The sequence below is a fragment of the Leucopleurus acutus genome (assembly GCF_964270905.1).
Source record: "Leucopleurus acutus genome assembly, chromosome: 2".
NCBI classification, from domain to species: domain Eukaryota; kingdom Metazoa; phylum Chordata; class Mammalia; order Artiodactyla; family Delphinidae; genus Leucopleurus; species Leucopleurus acutus.
In genome coordinates this window covers 181495573-181512179 of record NC_139143.1, presented here as the reverse complement: position 1 = coordinate 181512179, position 16607 = coordinate 181495573, and the positions used below count along the sequence as shown (strand labels likewise).

General features: G+C 42.9%; 1 protein-coding gene across 1 annotated transcript in view; it reads left to right on the top strand.

Moving 5' to 3' along the window:
• Positions 1-9852: 9852 nt before the first annotated feature.
• SPEN (spen family transcriptional repressor) overlaps positions 9853-16607 on the top strand; it is an 81076-nt gene continuing 74321 nt past the window's right edge. Inside the window, exon 1 of the mRNA XM_082865349.1 lies at positions 9853-10171. Coding sequence (XP_082721475.1) covers positions 10089-10171 — 83 coding nt within the window. The 5' untranslated portion in view covers positions 9853-10088. The remainder of the gene's footprint in view (positions 10172-16607) is intronic.

The following is a 16607-nucleotide window of genomic DNA, read 5'->3' as shown; positions in this document are numbered from 1 at the left end:
CCAACCCTGTTTTTGAAATCCAGAAGGTTAAGTAAGGTCGTCTTGGCAGGGCATGGAGGCTTGCCACTTTTCCAGTCTGAGCTTTGTTTCCTTGCCACTCTTCCTTTTGAAGTACCTTCGTTTCCCCAGTGGAGTAATTGTCTTCCTATATTCGTTAGCCGGGTAACATATTCAAAGCCTCAGAGACGTAAGGTTTAAAAGAGGGAGCTTGTTTGCGAAAAAGGCACCTTTCGGGGCTCCAAAAGACTGACGTGGCGGTTGCAATTTGGCATTTTATCATCGTGAGCACTTGCTAACTCGCCCGCAGGTGCTAGGGAGCCATTGACCACACCGAGTCCGAGGTCAGTCCAGGTCATCGCTGTGGGAGGAGCCACTCAGTGGGTCCCACCTCAGGGAGATCTTTCTTCCTGGTGGGAATTTTGAGTTGGTGCCAGATTACTAGCAGGAACTCTTAGTTATCTCGAGGCTGTTGAAGTTCTAGCAAGCAATAGAATTCTACCCCTGCTAACAAAGCTGTACTGTCATTTGAGGCTTGGAAATGACCAGATCAAGAGTCCCTTGAGTTTGCAGAACTTCTGTTAGAGATTCTGCCTTAACAAATTATGGTTAGTGAGAGTATTTAAAGACAAAGTTCCTACAATAAGGATAATGCTACTAAAAAAGGGGAAGAAAAATTTGAGTATGTACGTTTTGCAATTTTAGAAAGGCATAAAATCAAAGTTTTTATGTGCTGTCTAATAATTAGAATCTTGCAAAACTGATCTCGAGGGAAACAATGTATTTAAGTTGAAAACTATGGAGAACAAAAGTAACCAAGTTTAAAGCCACTTTTTCGGGTGAATGTTTTTTAAGTAAAGGGTTTAGGCTTGGGTGTGTGTTTAAATTATCTTGTGGGGGTGGGCAAAACACAAACCCCTTTTATTAGTTCGTCTCACTGCACCCCTCCCACCAGCTAACAGTATACAGTGAAATCTTTAGTTGTGACTCTTGCTGGTTCTGTTTTCTTAGAAAAAAACATTTTAAGTTAATCTCCTATCTTCAAAGAGAGTTATCTTGGGACTTTCTTGGTGGTGCCGTGGTTAAGAATCCTCCTGCCAAAGCAGGGGACACGGGTTCGAGCCCTGTCTGGGAAGATCCCACATGCCGCGGAGAAGCTCAGCCCGTGAGCCACAACTACTGAGCCCGCGTGCCACAACTAACTGAAACCCGCGTGCCTAGAGCCCGTGCTTCACAAGAGAAGCCACTGCAATGAGAAGCCCGCGCACTGCAACGAAGAGTGGCCCCCACTCAACGCAACTAGAGAAAGCCCGGGCGCAGCAACGAAGATCCAACGCAGCCAAAAATAAATAAATAAATAAGAGAGAGTTATCTTGAGGCGAATGCTTTTCAGCCAAAGAATTTTCCAAATAAAACTGTAAGGGATGGTTCCTAGGACTTTTGTAGTATATAGCCTGAAAAAATTCTATTACCTCCTTTATCAAAATACTGAAATTTAACTTTTAAATATACATTTAAAAATAATTCCAGCATTTAACTCAGAAATGCATCATATCCTACCTAGCCTTTAAACAGAATGTGGTTTTATTTTAAGCCAAAGGTTTCAAGTGTCTAATTATGGAATATCATGTAAAATTAGCAATCATTACCATCCTGAAAATTAATAGCAAAATATTGAAGCAGTTACGTGATTTAAAGAAGCATTACTGGGACTTCCCTGGTGGCACAGTGGTTAAGAATCTGCCTACCAATGCAGGGGACACGGGTTCGAGCCCTGGTCCGGGAAGATCCCACATGCCGCGGAGCAAGTAAGCCTGTATGCCACAACTACTGAGCCTGCGCTCTAGAGCCTGTGAGCCACAACTACTGAGCCCACATGCCACAACTACTGAAGCCCGTGTGCCTAGAGTCCGTGCTCTGCAATAAGAGAAGCCACTCATTCACTGCAATGAAGAGTAGCCCCTGCTCGCTGCAACTAGAGAAATCCTGCGCGCAGCAAGGAAGACCCAACGCGGCCAAAAATAAATAAATAAAGGGCATTACTATTAAATAGCAATAATTTAATTAAAATGGAAACAGGTTTTTTTAAAAAAATAAATTTATTTATTTTTGGCTGCGTTGGGTCTTCGTTGCTGCGCGCGGGCTTTTTCTAGTTGTGGCGAGCGGGGGCTACTCTTCGTTACAGTGCCTGGTCTTCTCATTGGGTGGCTTCTCTTGTTGCAGAGCATGGGCTCTAGGCGCATGGGCTTCAGTAGACGTGGCACTCAGGCTCAGTAGTTGTGGCTCGCGGGCTCTAGAGAGCAGGCTCAGTAGTTGTGGTGCACAGGCTTAGTTGCTCTGCGGCATGTAGGATCTTCCCGGACCAGGGCTCGAACCCGTGTCCCCTGCATGGCAGGCAGATTCTTAACCACTGTGCCACCAGGGAATCCCAGAAACAGTTTTAAAACATATTTGGAACAAGTTCATGATGTTTTGAATTCTCTACTTCAAACTAGAGCAAGGCTTTCAGAGGAGCAGTAGGGGAGCTTAACACCCGAAGTCTGAAAATGTCAAGACACATGTAATAAGTTACTAAATATATTTTATTTGGTATTATTGTTTTTGAGATCCCATCAAGTGCACTTTGATAGTCTTCTCTGAATTAAATAGTAGCCTTGATTTGCATTATGTGTATTCTGCTGACTTCCTGATGTTTAAGTGACAATCTCTTAGACCTGGGGTGTTTTTGCTATTGTATGTCATTTATAATGAAGAGGTTAAGTTTTTTCTCACATGAGGATTAGTAGTAGAATTTTAAAAGGTTGAATGAACTCTCTGAATTAACATAGAGAATAATAACGTTTTGTTCATGTGGGATCTGTTAACATAAATATGTTGATTTAATGTAGTGAAGTATCAGCATTTCAGAGGAGCCCTAAAGTAACCCAGATGCTGACTTCCAGCTCATTTTACTGTAACTTTTTCTAATTACAAGAGCAATATATGTTAACCAAAGAAAAGTTTAGAAAATATAGATGAATAAGAACTTTAAAAAAAATTGAATTCTACCACATAGGCACAACCATTATTAATATTTGCAAGTATCCTTCCAGTCTATCTTTTATTCAGTGCCATAAACATTAGTAAATTGTATTCACAATTCTAACTGTTAGGTATAATCTACTGTATAGCACAGGGAACTCTGCTCAAAGTTATGTGGCAGACTGGATGGGAGGGGAGTTTGAGCGAGAATGGATACATGTATATGTATGGCTGAGTCCCTTTGCTATGTACCTGAAACTATCACAACATTGTTATTATTTATTTATTTACTTTAAAAATTTTATTTATTTCTTTATTTGGCTGTGTTGGGTCTTCGTTGCTTCACGCCGGCTTTCTCTAGTCCTGGCGAGCAGGGGCCACGCTTCGTTGCAGTGCGCGGGCTTCTCATTGCAGTGGCTTCTCTTATTGCGGAGCACAGGCTCTAGGTGCATGGGCTTCAGTAGTTGTGGCTCGCGGGCTCTAGAGCACAGGCTCAGTAGTTGTGGTGCATGGGCTTAGTTGTTCTGCAGCATGTGGGATCTTCCTGGACCAGGGCTCGAACCCGTGTCGCCTGCACTGGCGGGTGGATTCTTAACCACTGCTCCACCAGGGTAGTCCTTATCACAACACTGTTAATCGGTTATACTCCAATATAAAATAGAAAGTTAAAAAAAATAATAAAAGGTATATTAGCAGTATTTCCTCATAGAAGGAAGAAAGTTACCTTTAGCAACTTTCCAAGGAAATGGTGGAAATATAAAAATTGATTTTTTAAAAAAGAAAATATCAGCCATTATATTCATTTCTGGAAAACCAAAAACAATGTGGAATAAATTATTTAGCTTTCTTAGAGAATTGAACAGTAAAGTAGATTATGAAGTGTTATGCTGAAAGAATGATTTCGAGAAGGACTAGCTAGCTAATACTATTCAACTGATTGGCGTTTTGATCATTTATGTATATATAATTTCACTACAGTGAGCCTGCTATATCAAAATAAATCCGTTAATTGACTGGTCTGTCTTTTTCACTAGTTGACCCTCAGAACTAGCAAGATGTCAAACACTCTTTGATAATAATATATTAGTGTTGTCTGTTTTATTTTCTACTGTTTAGGAAAAAGCAAAAAACAAAAAACAAACCCTGATTCTAATAATAGGAGTTTGTTAGTATTGACAAGTTCTCATGTGGTTGGGTCTTTGATCATTTTAGAGCTAGTTAATATATATTTATATGATGCCTTTAGGAACAGTGTTTATATTTTAAATATATGTTTTCTCATGAAACAGTTCAATTTTAATAGTGTGGAACTCGATTGGTAACAAAATTTTTGTTAAATATCTGGTAACTATTCTGTTCTCCTGTTTAAATGGTGGTAGTAATTTATCTGCTCTATTGGCTAGGTTAGCATTCAGAGCCTGAGTTTGAGGCTCAGATGCTTTCCCCAACTGGGCTTCCATTATGCATGACTGAACTCTTTGAGCACATCTAGCATGCTAAATACAGGTGCTCTTCACAGTGTGAAATAAGACCTGATTAAAAACACATCTTTTTTTTTTTTTTTTTTCGGTACGCGGGCCTCTCACTGTTGTGGCGTCTCCCGTTGCGGAGCACAGGCTCCGGACGCGCAGGCTCAGCGGCCATGGCTCACGGGCCCAGCCGCTCCGCGGCATGTGGGATCTTCCCAGACCGGGGCACGAACCCGTGTCCCCTGCATCTGCAGGCGGACTCTCAACCACTGCGCCACCAGGGAAGCCCAACACATCTGTTTTAATTCCACTTTTCAAATGCCTCTGCTTTAATGTCACCTTTCTGAATTGTCTTTCACACTCAAATGGGGGAATTCACTTCACCATCCATTTATCATAGATGAGAGAAGAGATCACACCCTACGTTTTGATCATTTTCAGTGAGCGTCAATTATTAATTGTTAGACTAAATTAAAAAAATCAGAATAAGAGTGGGTTGTATTTCTATTGAAAACATACAAAAATAAATGCTTATGAAAAAAATTTGTAAATATTTGTAACAAGGACAGAAACAAAGAAAAGCTTTCCCAGTGTTTCCTGATACATTGCCAATAAACATGAAAGCACTGAGAAAACCCAACACTTGATTTGGGGCTGTGCAAAGGGCATGTACTTATCAGTTTTGTTGTTATTAAGAGTTTTGCAATAGAAAAAGTCAGCAAAAGAGTGCAAGGAACTTCGTACTTGATATGCAATCACTGCATGTTGATTTGATTATAAGACCTGGCTCTAATCCTGAAAATGTTATAAATTGATCATGGTATGTTTTTAACTTCAACTGATGCTTACTTTTGGTATTCAAATGAAATTAGCAGCCAACTTAATCGTAGTCATGATATTTTTATTCTGTGTTACTTCCAAATACTTTTACCTATATTATCTCATTTGATACTTCTGGCAACCTTACCAGGTAGAGAAGACAGATATTTTTATCCTCATTTTGCAGATAAGGGTATTGAGACTTTGAGGATTTAATTGACTTTACCTAGGCTGTATAGCCAGTGACAAAATTGAAACTGGAATTTTTGACTCTTTATTTATTTTTAAAAATTTATTTATTTTTGGCTGCATTGGGTCTTCGTTGCTGTGCACGGGCTTTCTCAGAGCGGGGGGGCTACTCTTTGTTGCGGTGTGCAGGCTTCTCATTGCGGTGGCTTCTCTTGTTGCGGAGCATGGGGTCTAGAGCGCAGGCTCAGTAGTTGTGGCACATGGGCTCAGTAGCTGTGGCTCATGGGCTCTAGAGCACAGGCTCAGTAGTTGTGGTGCACAGGCTTAGTTGCTCCGCGGCATGTGCGATCTTCCCGGACCAGGGCTCAAACCCATGTCCCCTGCATTGACAGGCGGATTCTTAACCACTGCGCCACCAGGGAAGCCCCTGGAATTTTTGACTCTTAACCCAGAGGTACTTCCATTATACTATAATGTCTCTGATTCATACCATCAGTGTTTTTCAGTATCCCCCAAAGTTCAGGGTCAAGTAGCGTTATGCTGAAAGAATCTGTAAGGAGCATGGACATTACTTTTAACCCGCAAATATTAACTTTTATAGAGATGGATAGAATTCCCACCTGAATTGCTCATTTGAACTTAGCATCTATAATGTGAACTATTTTTCCTTCAAATGAATCTGCCTTATTGAAATTAGAATAATATTTTTGGGGACATCATAGGAACACATTAAAAATTTGAACAGAAATGAAATTTGTTTTACACATTAAATAATCTGCATGTCTATTTAAGCTGATGTATTGACATTTTATAAACTGAGAATTCTCTTTTGAGAAGTGTGTATCAGATTTTTTAAAACCCAAGAAGCTAAAATGAACACCTTGGGTGCTATTTTTGGTGTCTGTAATTCTGAAAACAAGTATTTTGATGAAAGTAACACTTCAAGAGAATCTGAGTATGAGGTACTGTCAAATGATGTTTAATGGAATTTTGCGAGCATATGTGTGTGTGTGTGTGTGTGTGTGTGTGGTGTGTTTGTGTGTGTGCGCGTGCAGGTGCGTGCCTTGCTGCTTGTGGGATCTTAGTTCCCTGACCAGGGATTGAATCTGGGCTCTGGGCAGTGAAAGCGTGGAGTCCTAACCACTGGACTGCCAGGGAATTCCCTAGCCTTTATATTGTTAAACAGAGACGGTTTCTCAGTTGTTTGATAAATCTCTGGTAAAATGAGAAATGATAATTAATTTGGCATTTGCTAATCATCTTTTTGATATCCTGTGATCTCTAAAGGTCTTTGGGAGAACTTTAACTCAACTTTGTTTAACAATTTGTATGTTAGTAATTTTCCACGCAGTTTCTCTTCTGTTACCTCCCAAAGGTGGGGAGCTTGAAAGGATTTGCAAACAACTTTGTCCATTTCAAATTAAATTTTATATAAAAATTATGTATCTATTCTGCTTTCTACATGGGGAAACAGCACTGCTGTAACAAGACCTTTAGGATAATCTAAGAGAACTACATTTAAAAAAAAATTAGCTGGCAAACATATTGCTTTTAATTTTCATTTAATGTCTCCTTATTCTTGTGCCATGGAGAAAGTATAAATACCTCTTAGTTGGTTCTTTGTTTTAGCTTATCCTTTTACTGTTCTGTGGGAGTACATAGATGGATACAAAATACCACATTTAATAATGACTCTAACTAGGCTCTCTTCTAAGATTTTGCTCTGAAAGCCCCCCCCCTTTTCAGCCCTTTAATTTTCTTCAGCATGATTTTAACTGAAGGCTGCCTTCAAGGTGAGATATGCCCTTTATTTCTCTAATTGCAAGGTAGTGTTTTCTGAATCCTCTTCTTTGTTGCCCCTTTTAGTGTGATTGAGCTCAGCCTTTTCTGTTCTTCCTGGTGACACCAAGAAGATGCAGCTAATTCAGGGCCTATCAGGTTTTATTTATTTCATTTTTAAAAATTTATTTATTTATTTTTGGCTGCGTTGGGTCTTTGTTGCTACACGCGGGCTTTCTCTAGTTGCGGCGAGCGGGGACTACTCTTTGTTGTGGTGTGCGGGCTTCTCATTGCGGTGGCTTCTCTTGTTGAGCACGGGCCCTAGGTGTGTGGGCTTCAGTACTTGTGGCTCATGGGCTCAGTAGTTGTGGCTTGAGGGCTCTAGAGCACAGGCTCAGTAGTTGTGGTGCAAGGGCTTAGTTGGTCCGCGGCATGTGGGATCTTCCCGGACGGGGGCTCGAACCCGTGTCCCCTGCTTTGGCAGGCGGATTCTTAACCACTGCGCTCCCAGGGAAGCCCCGCCTATCAGGTTTTAAATGAGTAATTTACATAATATTTTTAAATGTGTTTCAAATTGTGGTTGCTAATATTGAAATTTATGCTTCGTGGAAAAATGCCCATCGGTTCAACACTAACTGCAGCCACATATACAGAACTATGAAGTTCATGAGTTTAGGTAACTGTGCTGGCCTGACACTCCTTATGTGATAGTTGTGGCAAATGTAAATGGCTAATCCTACATCTGAATGTAGGTTGATTTGCTTTCACTTTTACTGAGGAATCAATTCCATAATATTTTCAAGAACAAAAATTTCCATATCATTTAATGACTGATTTGCATGAAGACAAGGTCAACCTCTGTGGTGGCGTTAAAGGCCTTAACTGAATTATGAATGAGTGCCGTTATTGTGGTGGTGCTTTTTCTAACTTTTCTAAACCACCTCTTTCCATTTCTGCCTGTTACTGGCCGGCCCCTCCCCCCCGCAAAAAAAGTGTGTTGAAATAGAAAATGTAAACATAAGCCAGAAAAATAGCATAGAAAAAAATTAAATTACCTGGCTCAAAATCTAGAATTTTTAGAAGTAACTTGTCAAAATTCCAAATATTATTTCAATGGATGGTAAGGTTATTACCTGAGCTAGCACATCTTGTTCTGTAATTGTTGCAACTGTGTAAGTAAGACAAGGGCTTGCTTAGCCTTCCAGCATCCTGAGAGAGGAAGGAAGAGAGACGATCTTAGTTGAGAGTTGAGTAGACCTGCTGAGATCAAGTTTAAGTATAGACTATTAAACCAAATGCAAGAAAAGTTGTTGTGACTATCTGACACATCATTAAGAAGCTTATGTTAAACTATATGGCAAACAAAAAAACTACTTGGAGCTTTACCATCTGTGGAATTAAAGAAACAATTTATGCACAGGTGACCCCATATATTAGTGCTATTTATTATGGTGACCATATTTTCCAATTCAAAATAGCACAGTTTGATGATAAGTTGGCTTGTATCAATATTTATGGAGAAAGTGTATGAGATCGAATATTTAAAATCTGGTCTGTACCTAAAGCACTACACCTGTGATATTTTATTTCTGTAGATAGAAAATGTAAAAGAAAGCTGAGTTACTGACTGTTCTAAAAAATTCCATTTTTTCTGGACTCAGTAGTTGCCTTAATTTTGTGGGTTTTCCCCGGGGTTCTGTAAACTAAAAGGTTCAACTGTAGGCTTTAAAACTTAAAAGCTTTTAGGCCTGGAAAGGCTGGAGTTCTAATCCCCTCCTCGGCTTAGATATTAAATTATATAGCAAATCCTCTGAGGGGAACACCATCAGACATGTAACCGTCTCACTTCATTCAGTTCTATTCCTGGTATGCCATAACGATCAGCAAAGAGAACGTGCAAACGGTTTCGCAAGATTCTATATAAAATGAAGTTGCTTAATGTTACATTCTTGGGAGGGATGGGTTTCTGAAGCCGTCACAGCTTAGCTGGGCCGTGAGAAGGGCGGCCTTGTTCTGACACTTTCCCAAGCAGGCGCGTCTCTAAGTGCCCGGAAACGCCAGAAGCTGGCCAAAGGTGAGCAGGGGAAGAGGTCCTCGCTTCTCCTAGCAGAGAAGCCTTGGCAGCCGCTTTGACACGCAGCCCTGTGAATACCAACCCCCTTTCTCTCTTTTATTCCCCCAGGCCAGCGCCTGGGACCCCCTACTCGAGGGGCTGGAGGCTATGCCCGCCTCTGCAAGCGCGGGGCCCCAGGCCTGACACGGCACCCGCCCTAACAGAGTGCTGCGCGCCTGCGCACCGGGTCCGAGCGCGCGAGCGTTCCTTCCTGGCCCTGCGTTCCTCCCTCCCCCGCGCGCCTGCGCATCAGCTGGGAGGAACTCGGCGTCTCTGCCTCGGCGGGCTGTCGGGAGGCTGCGCGCGCGCCCGAGGTGAGGGAGGCGGGTCGCGCGCGCCGGTGGGAAGCGTCCGGCTGCCACAGCGCCAGCTCCGTCGTAGTCGCTGCCGCCCGGGTCTCGCTCGCCCCTCCTACCCGCTCCCCCTCCCGCCGCCTCCCGAGCGCATGCGCCGCCGGAGCGCGGGGGTCGGCTTCGGGTGTGTGGTGGCGGCAGAGCGGAGCTGCGAGGCCCGAGAGTCAGAACCTGGGGGAGAGGGATGGTCTCTGCACGGGGGGGAGCCGGAGGAGCCGCCGCCGCTGCCGACGCCACCGCCGCAGCCGCCGCCGCCGCCGCCTCGGCGCCCGCCTCCCGGCGCTGACGGGCTCGTACGAAGCCGGCGAGGGGGAACCAGCACCAGCGGTCGCCGGCACACCGCCCAGCATGGTCCGGGAAACCAGGCACCTCTGGGTGGGCAACTTACCGGAGAATGTGCGGGAAGAGAAGATCATCGAGCATTTCAAACGGTGAGTGACATGAGGCCCGGGGCCGCGCTCTGTCCTCGGGCGCCGCTGGCCCCTCCGGCCCGTTGCCGGCCCCTCCCCGTGCGCGGAACTGGTGAGGAGACCCGGGCCAGACCCACGGACGGGTGCGGGGGGCGCCCGGCTGGCTGGCCGCTGCTCGGCCCGTGTCGCGGCGTTGGGCCTCGGGCCTCGGCGGAGCGGGCCCGGCTGCCGCCCTCTCCGTTCCCAATAAGGAGGCGGCTGTCTCTCGGCCTCCGCGAAGCCGGCGCCGGGAGGGTGCCCTCAGGCTGGCCAGCCGGCGGTGGGGTCGCGTCCTAGCGCGCCGCTGCCCCGGCTCCGAGCAGCCGCCCCCGCCGGCCCGGCAGATGCGGCGGAACCGAGCCGCCGACGGGCCGGGACCCGAACCCCTACCCCGCCCCGACAGCCCCCGGCCCGGCCGACTCCAGAGTCCCGCAGCAACTCGCGCTTCTCGCCCTGCGGACGCGTGGACATGTCTGACCTAGAGAGGGTTTTGTGGGGAAAGGAAAGGTTATACAAAAACGAAAGTCTTGGTAGGTATCGTAGGGATATCTCGGAACTGGGAAGACCCTGCTGGATTCTAGGGACCTCTCACGGAAGGTTCACAGACCTAGAAACGAAATGGAAATGGCAAACGCAAATGTTTTGATTTCTTCCCCTTGTTTATGTGGGGTAGGGTGGGGGGTGGTGTCTGAAAATAAGTTGGTGCGTCTGTTTCGGCTCTTTTCGCCTTCCTCCCTTCAGCGCTCTGGGGTCCCTGGATGAGGAGGGTGGTGGGGACCGAGTGCTCGCAGAGGAGGAGCCACCTCATGTAGCAGAGTCCCCACCGCGCTGTGCTCCCAGCCTCGGGAATCTCCGCTGCTGCGGCCGCGCCGGCGTTAACACTGCAGAGCCTTTTTAAAAAGGATGGTGTTTCCCTCCCACCCAGGATTCCTAAATCAGTGGTTAAAAAATGCATGCCTTTTCAGATTAGAAGATGTAGCTCTTTTAAAAAAAGATGTAGCTTTTAAAAATGTTCTTCCCAGAATATTTTTTGTTTTGTTCATAGCGGAGTAGGAGTGAATGTTCTTGTTACATTTTACTTATTTAGTAGCTTTTACCGTTTGATTTTGTTTTGTGAAATCTATATGGGTCATAGCTGATAGAGCCCTCCATGTGAAATACTGAAAATGACGGTTTACGTACACTGGTGTAAATTGAGAAGGATTGTAGCAGATATGTGATTGTCCTCGAAAATTACTGTTTCTTGCGATATTAAAGACTGCGGAAGGTTTTAAGTTTGGTATACTCTAAATTCCTCTTACTGTCTATTGAGTGAAGGGGAAATTATGGAGCGTCCTTATTAGTGAGTCACCATGGGAAAAAGAGATTGCGTCGCTTGCTCTTGAGCAGCTTGCATAAGGAAATGGAAGCAGAGGCAGCGGAGCTCCGCTCTTTCAAATGGAGGATCATTGATTCTGTTGGTGGTTGCTGTTACTGGGGTATTAAATCTTCACCGCTGGAGCGCGCGTCTGCGCGTGTCCGCGTGTGAAAAGGAGCCTGGAATAGTGAGGCCGTTCATAACCCGCTAAAGCTGTCCTCGTTAGGACTGGGGGAGGCGCGCTTCCAGGCACTCCCGGTGTTTACTACGTTGTGCTGAGAAATCAGGCAGCGGGAAGGCAGGAGCAAAAACTCGCCTCTGTCCCCTGTGACAAAGGGGAGATTTCGGGCTCAGTGGGGAAACAGATGGGAACTCTCCGTGGCGCTGTTCCACCCCTTACCCCATATGGAGGCCCCATATCTTCAGTGTTTTGGTGGAAAAATCATTTAGGTGCAGATTATTGGACTGGAAAAGCCACTTAGATGTGCTCACTTTTATCTCCTTGTGGACCTTCTCTGTAGGTGTCTGCCTGGGAAATTCGTATGCACCGACGTGCAAACACGTGCATTGCAGCATTTGCTTTGCCCCCTCAGTATCATGTGGCCAGACGTGTCATTTCGCATTATGCAGATTCTAGAGACACTGTATGCCTATCGCGGGGAGTTTGACCCCTCTGCAAGATGAGGGGTTAGAGAGGAAAGAGGAAATCGTCCGAGGGAGTTTTGGAAGGTTTTTTAAGTGGATGGTGCTGCCGGCCGGCTTGTGTGAATGACTTTCTAAAATGGCGGCCAGGACCCACTTTAAGTGGGAATCAGCAGAGCAGATCTCAGAATGCACAGAGGGAGGAGCGGGCAGAGGATGCGAGCTGCCTTGGAAAGCGGCGGTCTGGAGGAACGTTGCTGTGTTAAAGAGGGCTTAGCTGGCACATTGCTCACGACTGCATTTAAAGGAGTGTGTTACGTATTGCAGAGCAAAAGCAGATGCTATTGATAAGATTATCTTAAAACTAAGTAGACCTAGTGTCCCTGAAATTCCTTTATTTTAAAAGCGACTTTTGAAAATTTTAAACAAGTTTGCTTAGTTCTTTGGGTAGATAGTGCATTCTTAGTGGGTTTAAAGAGTGTAAAAAGGTTTACAGAGAAAAATCTCCTCTTTACCCCGACGCTGGGAATTCCAGTTCCCACTCTCCCCTTCCCATCTCCACCCCCTAACAGGTAATCTCTATTTCTGGCTTCTTGTGTATCCTTAAAACGGGTACAAGAAATGTTCTTGCTGATCCAGCTGTGAAGCTAAATGGACTTTGTTTGGAGAAATTCAAGGTCTTTTATCCTTATTGTAGAAAATGTTTTGTAAAGTGTGTGGTTGCTACCGGGAGGAAAACTAAATGTGAATGATTTAAGTGAAAGGGATAAAACGGTGCTTGTACCAGAATGAGAGTTCTGCAAGAAAATTTAAGAACATCCAATTCTGATGTCTTCTAGAAATCATAATGAGAAAAACCATGCAATACCTATACTAAAACTGAGGTTGAAGTGCCTACTTTTACCGTTTTCCCTAGCCGATTTCAACATTAATAACTGTTTTACAGGATTAAGAGGTGTACACTGGGAATACATTATATAAAATGTTTTCAAAATGAATGTTCTCGTAACGGTGATTAGGCTTTTGTAGTAAGTATTTGGATTAAAAAATGATTAAATGAGGCAGCTTTGGGAGCAGGGCAGTTTAAGAGGCATTTGGGATGGGGGAGGGTCAGAGCCAATTCTTTTATTTATATTTTGATCAGTGTTTTTGGTAGAAAATAGGTTGAGGGAAGGTTGCTGATTTGGCTTTTTTTTTTCCCTCTGTGCCAAAGAAAGAGCAAACCTTTAAAATGTAATCAGAACATTTTCAAAATTTGGCTTTACCTTCTTGCAATAAGAATAATCTATTGTGCTCATGATTTTAACAGCATTCAATATGCTGACTGAAAAGAATTAAATGAGTATTTCTGAATCAGATTTAGTTAACAAAGATCCATTGCAGGGACTGAATTTGCACAATAGAGAAAGTCCTTTCCTTTGTATGGTATGTTAGCTGGATTGAAGGGGGAAGGGAGGAGTTACACAACAATTGGTCGCTGTCTTAGTTGTTAGAGGGAGAGAGGTGTGTGCAAAGGCGACTCCCTGAATCAGAATGAGCAAATGAATAGAACCCTTTAAAGGACATAAAAGTCTCTGTATCTTATTTTCAGGTTTGAAGTAAATCACATATTCAGGTTCTTCCCATCCATTCTCCACTTCTAGAGAATAAGTTAAAGATCACAGAGAGGTTGAGCAAGGTAGCAGCTCATGTAAAAATTTTGTCAAAGAATGAAACTCATTTAAAAGTGTTTTGTTTTCTTAACTTTATTTTATCTTGCTGCGGTCACTTTCTTTAACCTCTTTATTGGAGTATAATTGCTTTACAATGCTGTGTTAGTGTCTGCTTTATAACAAAGTGAATCAGCTATACATATACGTATATCCGCATATCTTCTCCCTCCTTTTGCTAACTTTACATGTCCAATCATAATAGTTTTCCTGAGTTTAAATAGCTGGAATATATGTTATGTTACATGAATTTGGTTTACTTCTGGGACACAATATAAAGTATTGTGGTAAAGTTTCCTTGTCCTTACATACTCCTATAACTAGAGATACTTTTAGACTTAAACAAATTTGACTCCCTAGCCCGCATCACTGTTACATAGTTTATTCTTTTGAGCTGAGCCAGTTTCTTTGAAGAAACCCCTCTGTTTTTGAATGTTATAATTTTGAATACCTATTTTCATGACAGGCTTTTTGAACATTAAAAAAAGTAAAGTAAAATAATTTTATACTTATCTTGAGAAATAGCATTAGAAACTAATACAGAATACTTGCGGTGTATTTTATTTCCTGAGTTAGAATGCTTCTGGCAGATTGGAGGAAAACATAGGGCTCAGTGCCAAGAAGAATGATGGTGTTTGACTTGTATAGAGGGCGCCTTCTCCCAACTACGTTTCTTGTGGACTCTTGATTGCTCAGGCGTTGTATTGTTTGGTATGCTTATGAAGAGATTTCGGCTTGATTTAGGAGACATTTTTAATCCTGTACGCACCAGTGGTTTGGAAAGACTTGTATAGAAGTTATAGAGATAGTGGTAATGTGGAAGTTTTTCCAGATATTCTTCCAAGTCTCATTTTCCTCTTAGTTTGAAATTTTGCCTAAATTAAAAAAAAATTGAAATATTTCATGAAAACTAGCATATTCCAGTTGGAGACTATATATTTTTTTGCTTTTACTTTTAAGACTCCCTAGTGTTTGAGCTGTATGTAACTAGTCACAGTATTTAGAGTAAACGCTGTAGGCTGAAAAATACCTTGAGTATGTATATTCATTCAGATTGTGCTCCTGAATGTTGATATTGGATGATTTGAAATAAATAGTTGTTCGTCAACTTTAAACTGACATATTAGTCTGCTGAACAAGGAGACTAAATAATGTAACACTTTTCTATAATTCAATTTCTAACCTTTACTGTTGGTTTTGTATGTTTTCTTTATTATTATATGTCTTACAGCTACTCAAAAAATTATTTTTAATTTTCTTTCTTTCTTTTCTTTTCTTTTATATTTTGGCTGCGTTGGGTCTTAGTTGCTGCTCCCAGGCTTTCTCTAGTTGTGGCAGGTGGGGGCTACTCTTTGTTGCAGTGCGTGGGCTTCTCATTGTAGAGGTTTCACTTGTTGTGGCACAGCATGGGCTGTAGGCGCTCAGGCTTCAGTAGTTGTGGCACGCGGGCTCAGTAGTTGTGGCGCACGGGCTTAGTTGGTCTGCGGCATGTGGGATCTTTCCGGACCAGTGCTCGAACCCGTGTCCCCTGTATTGGCAGGCAGATTCTTTAACCACTGTGCCACCAGGGAAGCCCGCTACCCATATTTTGAATGAAAATAGCATACTCTATTGTGGAAACCAATTAGGATGTTTAATCAATTTATTAGAAATTATATAATTTTGCGTGCTGTCTAGCTGGTTTTTAGTGTGTGGAAATATGCTTTGCAGTGAAAAGATGTTCTTGGTATGATATTAAAGTATTGCAATATTCCGATTTTTCCCCCTACATGTGTCACTGTCTGCCAAGTTGAAAATTATAAACATCTAAAAAAACCCCACAACGGGATGTCTCTATAAAACCCTAACTTAAATTTAGTGAATTTTTGGATTTAATTACTTAGGATTTCATTTTGAGTATAGGGATGAATTGAAATCTAGCATGTTTAAAGATTTTTATTATATAAGAACTGCTCCACCTCTTACAGCTAAGGAATATTTCTGGGAAAATTCAAATGGAAGACACCTATTATTGCTTGTGTAATGCACTTGGTGCTAGATTTTTAGTCCAGCATTAAACTCTGGGGGTATGTGTATGTCTTTGTATCTTTGTATTAGATGCTGAGTTTGGGTGACATTGACAAATGAAATTAAGATTTTTCTGTTTATATCTTGTATTGGCTTTGTTACATTCTTATCATGTTTACACACAGTATATGTACATTTACATATAATACATTTATAGTTTCTTTGATTCTTAAAATTGACTCTGATATTTTTAGAAAAATACCCCATCGTTTTATTCCTTTGATTAAAAAACTAGGGGCTTCCCTGGTGGCGCAGTGGTTGAGGGTCCGCCTGCCGATGCAGGGGACACGGGTTCGTGCCCCGGTCCGGGAAGATCCCACATGCCGCGGAGCGGCTGCGCCCGTGAGCCATGGTCACTGAGCCTGCGCGTCCCGAGCCTGTGCTCCGCAACGGGAGAGGCCACAACAGTGAGAGGCCCGCGTACCGCAAAAAACAAACAGACAAACAAAAAACTAGGATATTTTTACTCAAAAACACTTTGTATTTTACAAACTATATTGGATGTATAGTGATTTGCATCTTTTGTAAGTCAGTAAATTGGTAGGTGGTGGATTTTTGTTTCAACCATTAATTTTTAAAATTTATGCTGTCTGCAGTAAAGGCTCTTTTTCACTCAAGATTTTTTTATTCTTTATTTTTAAAA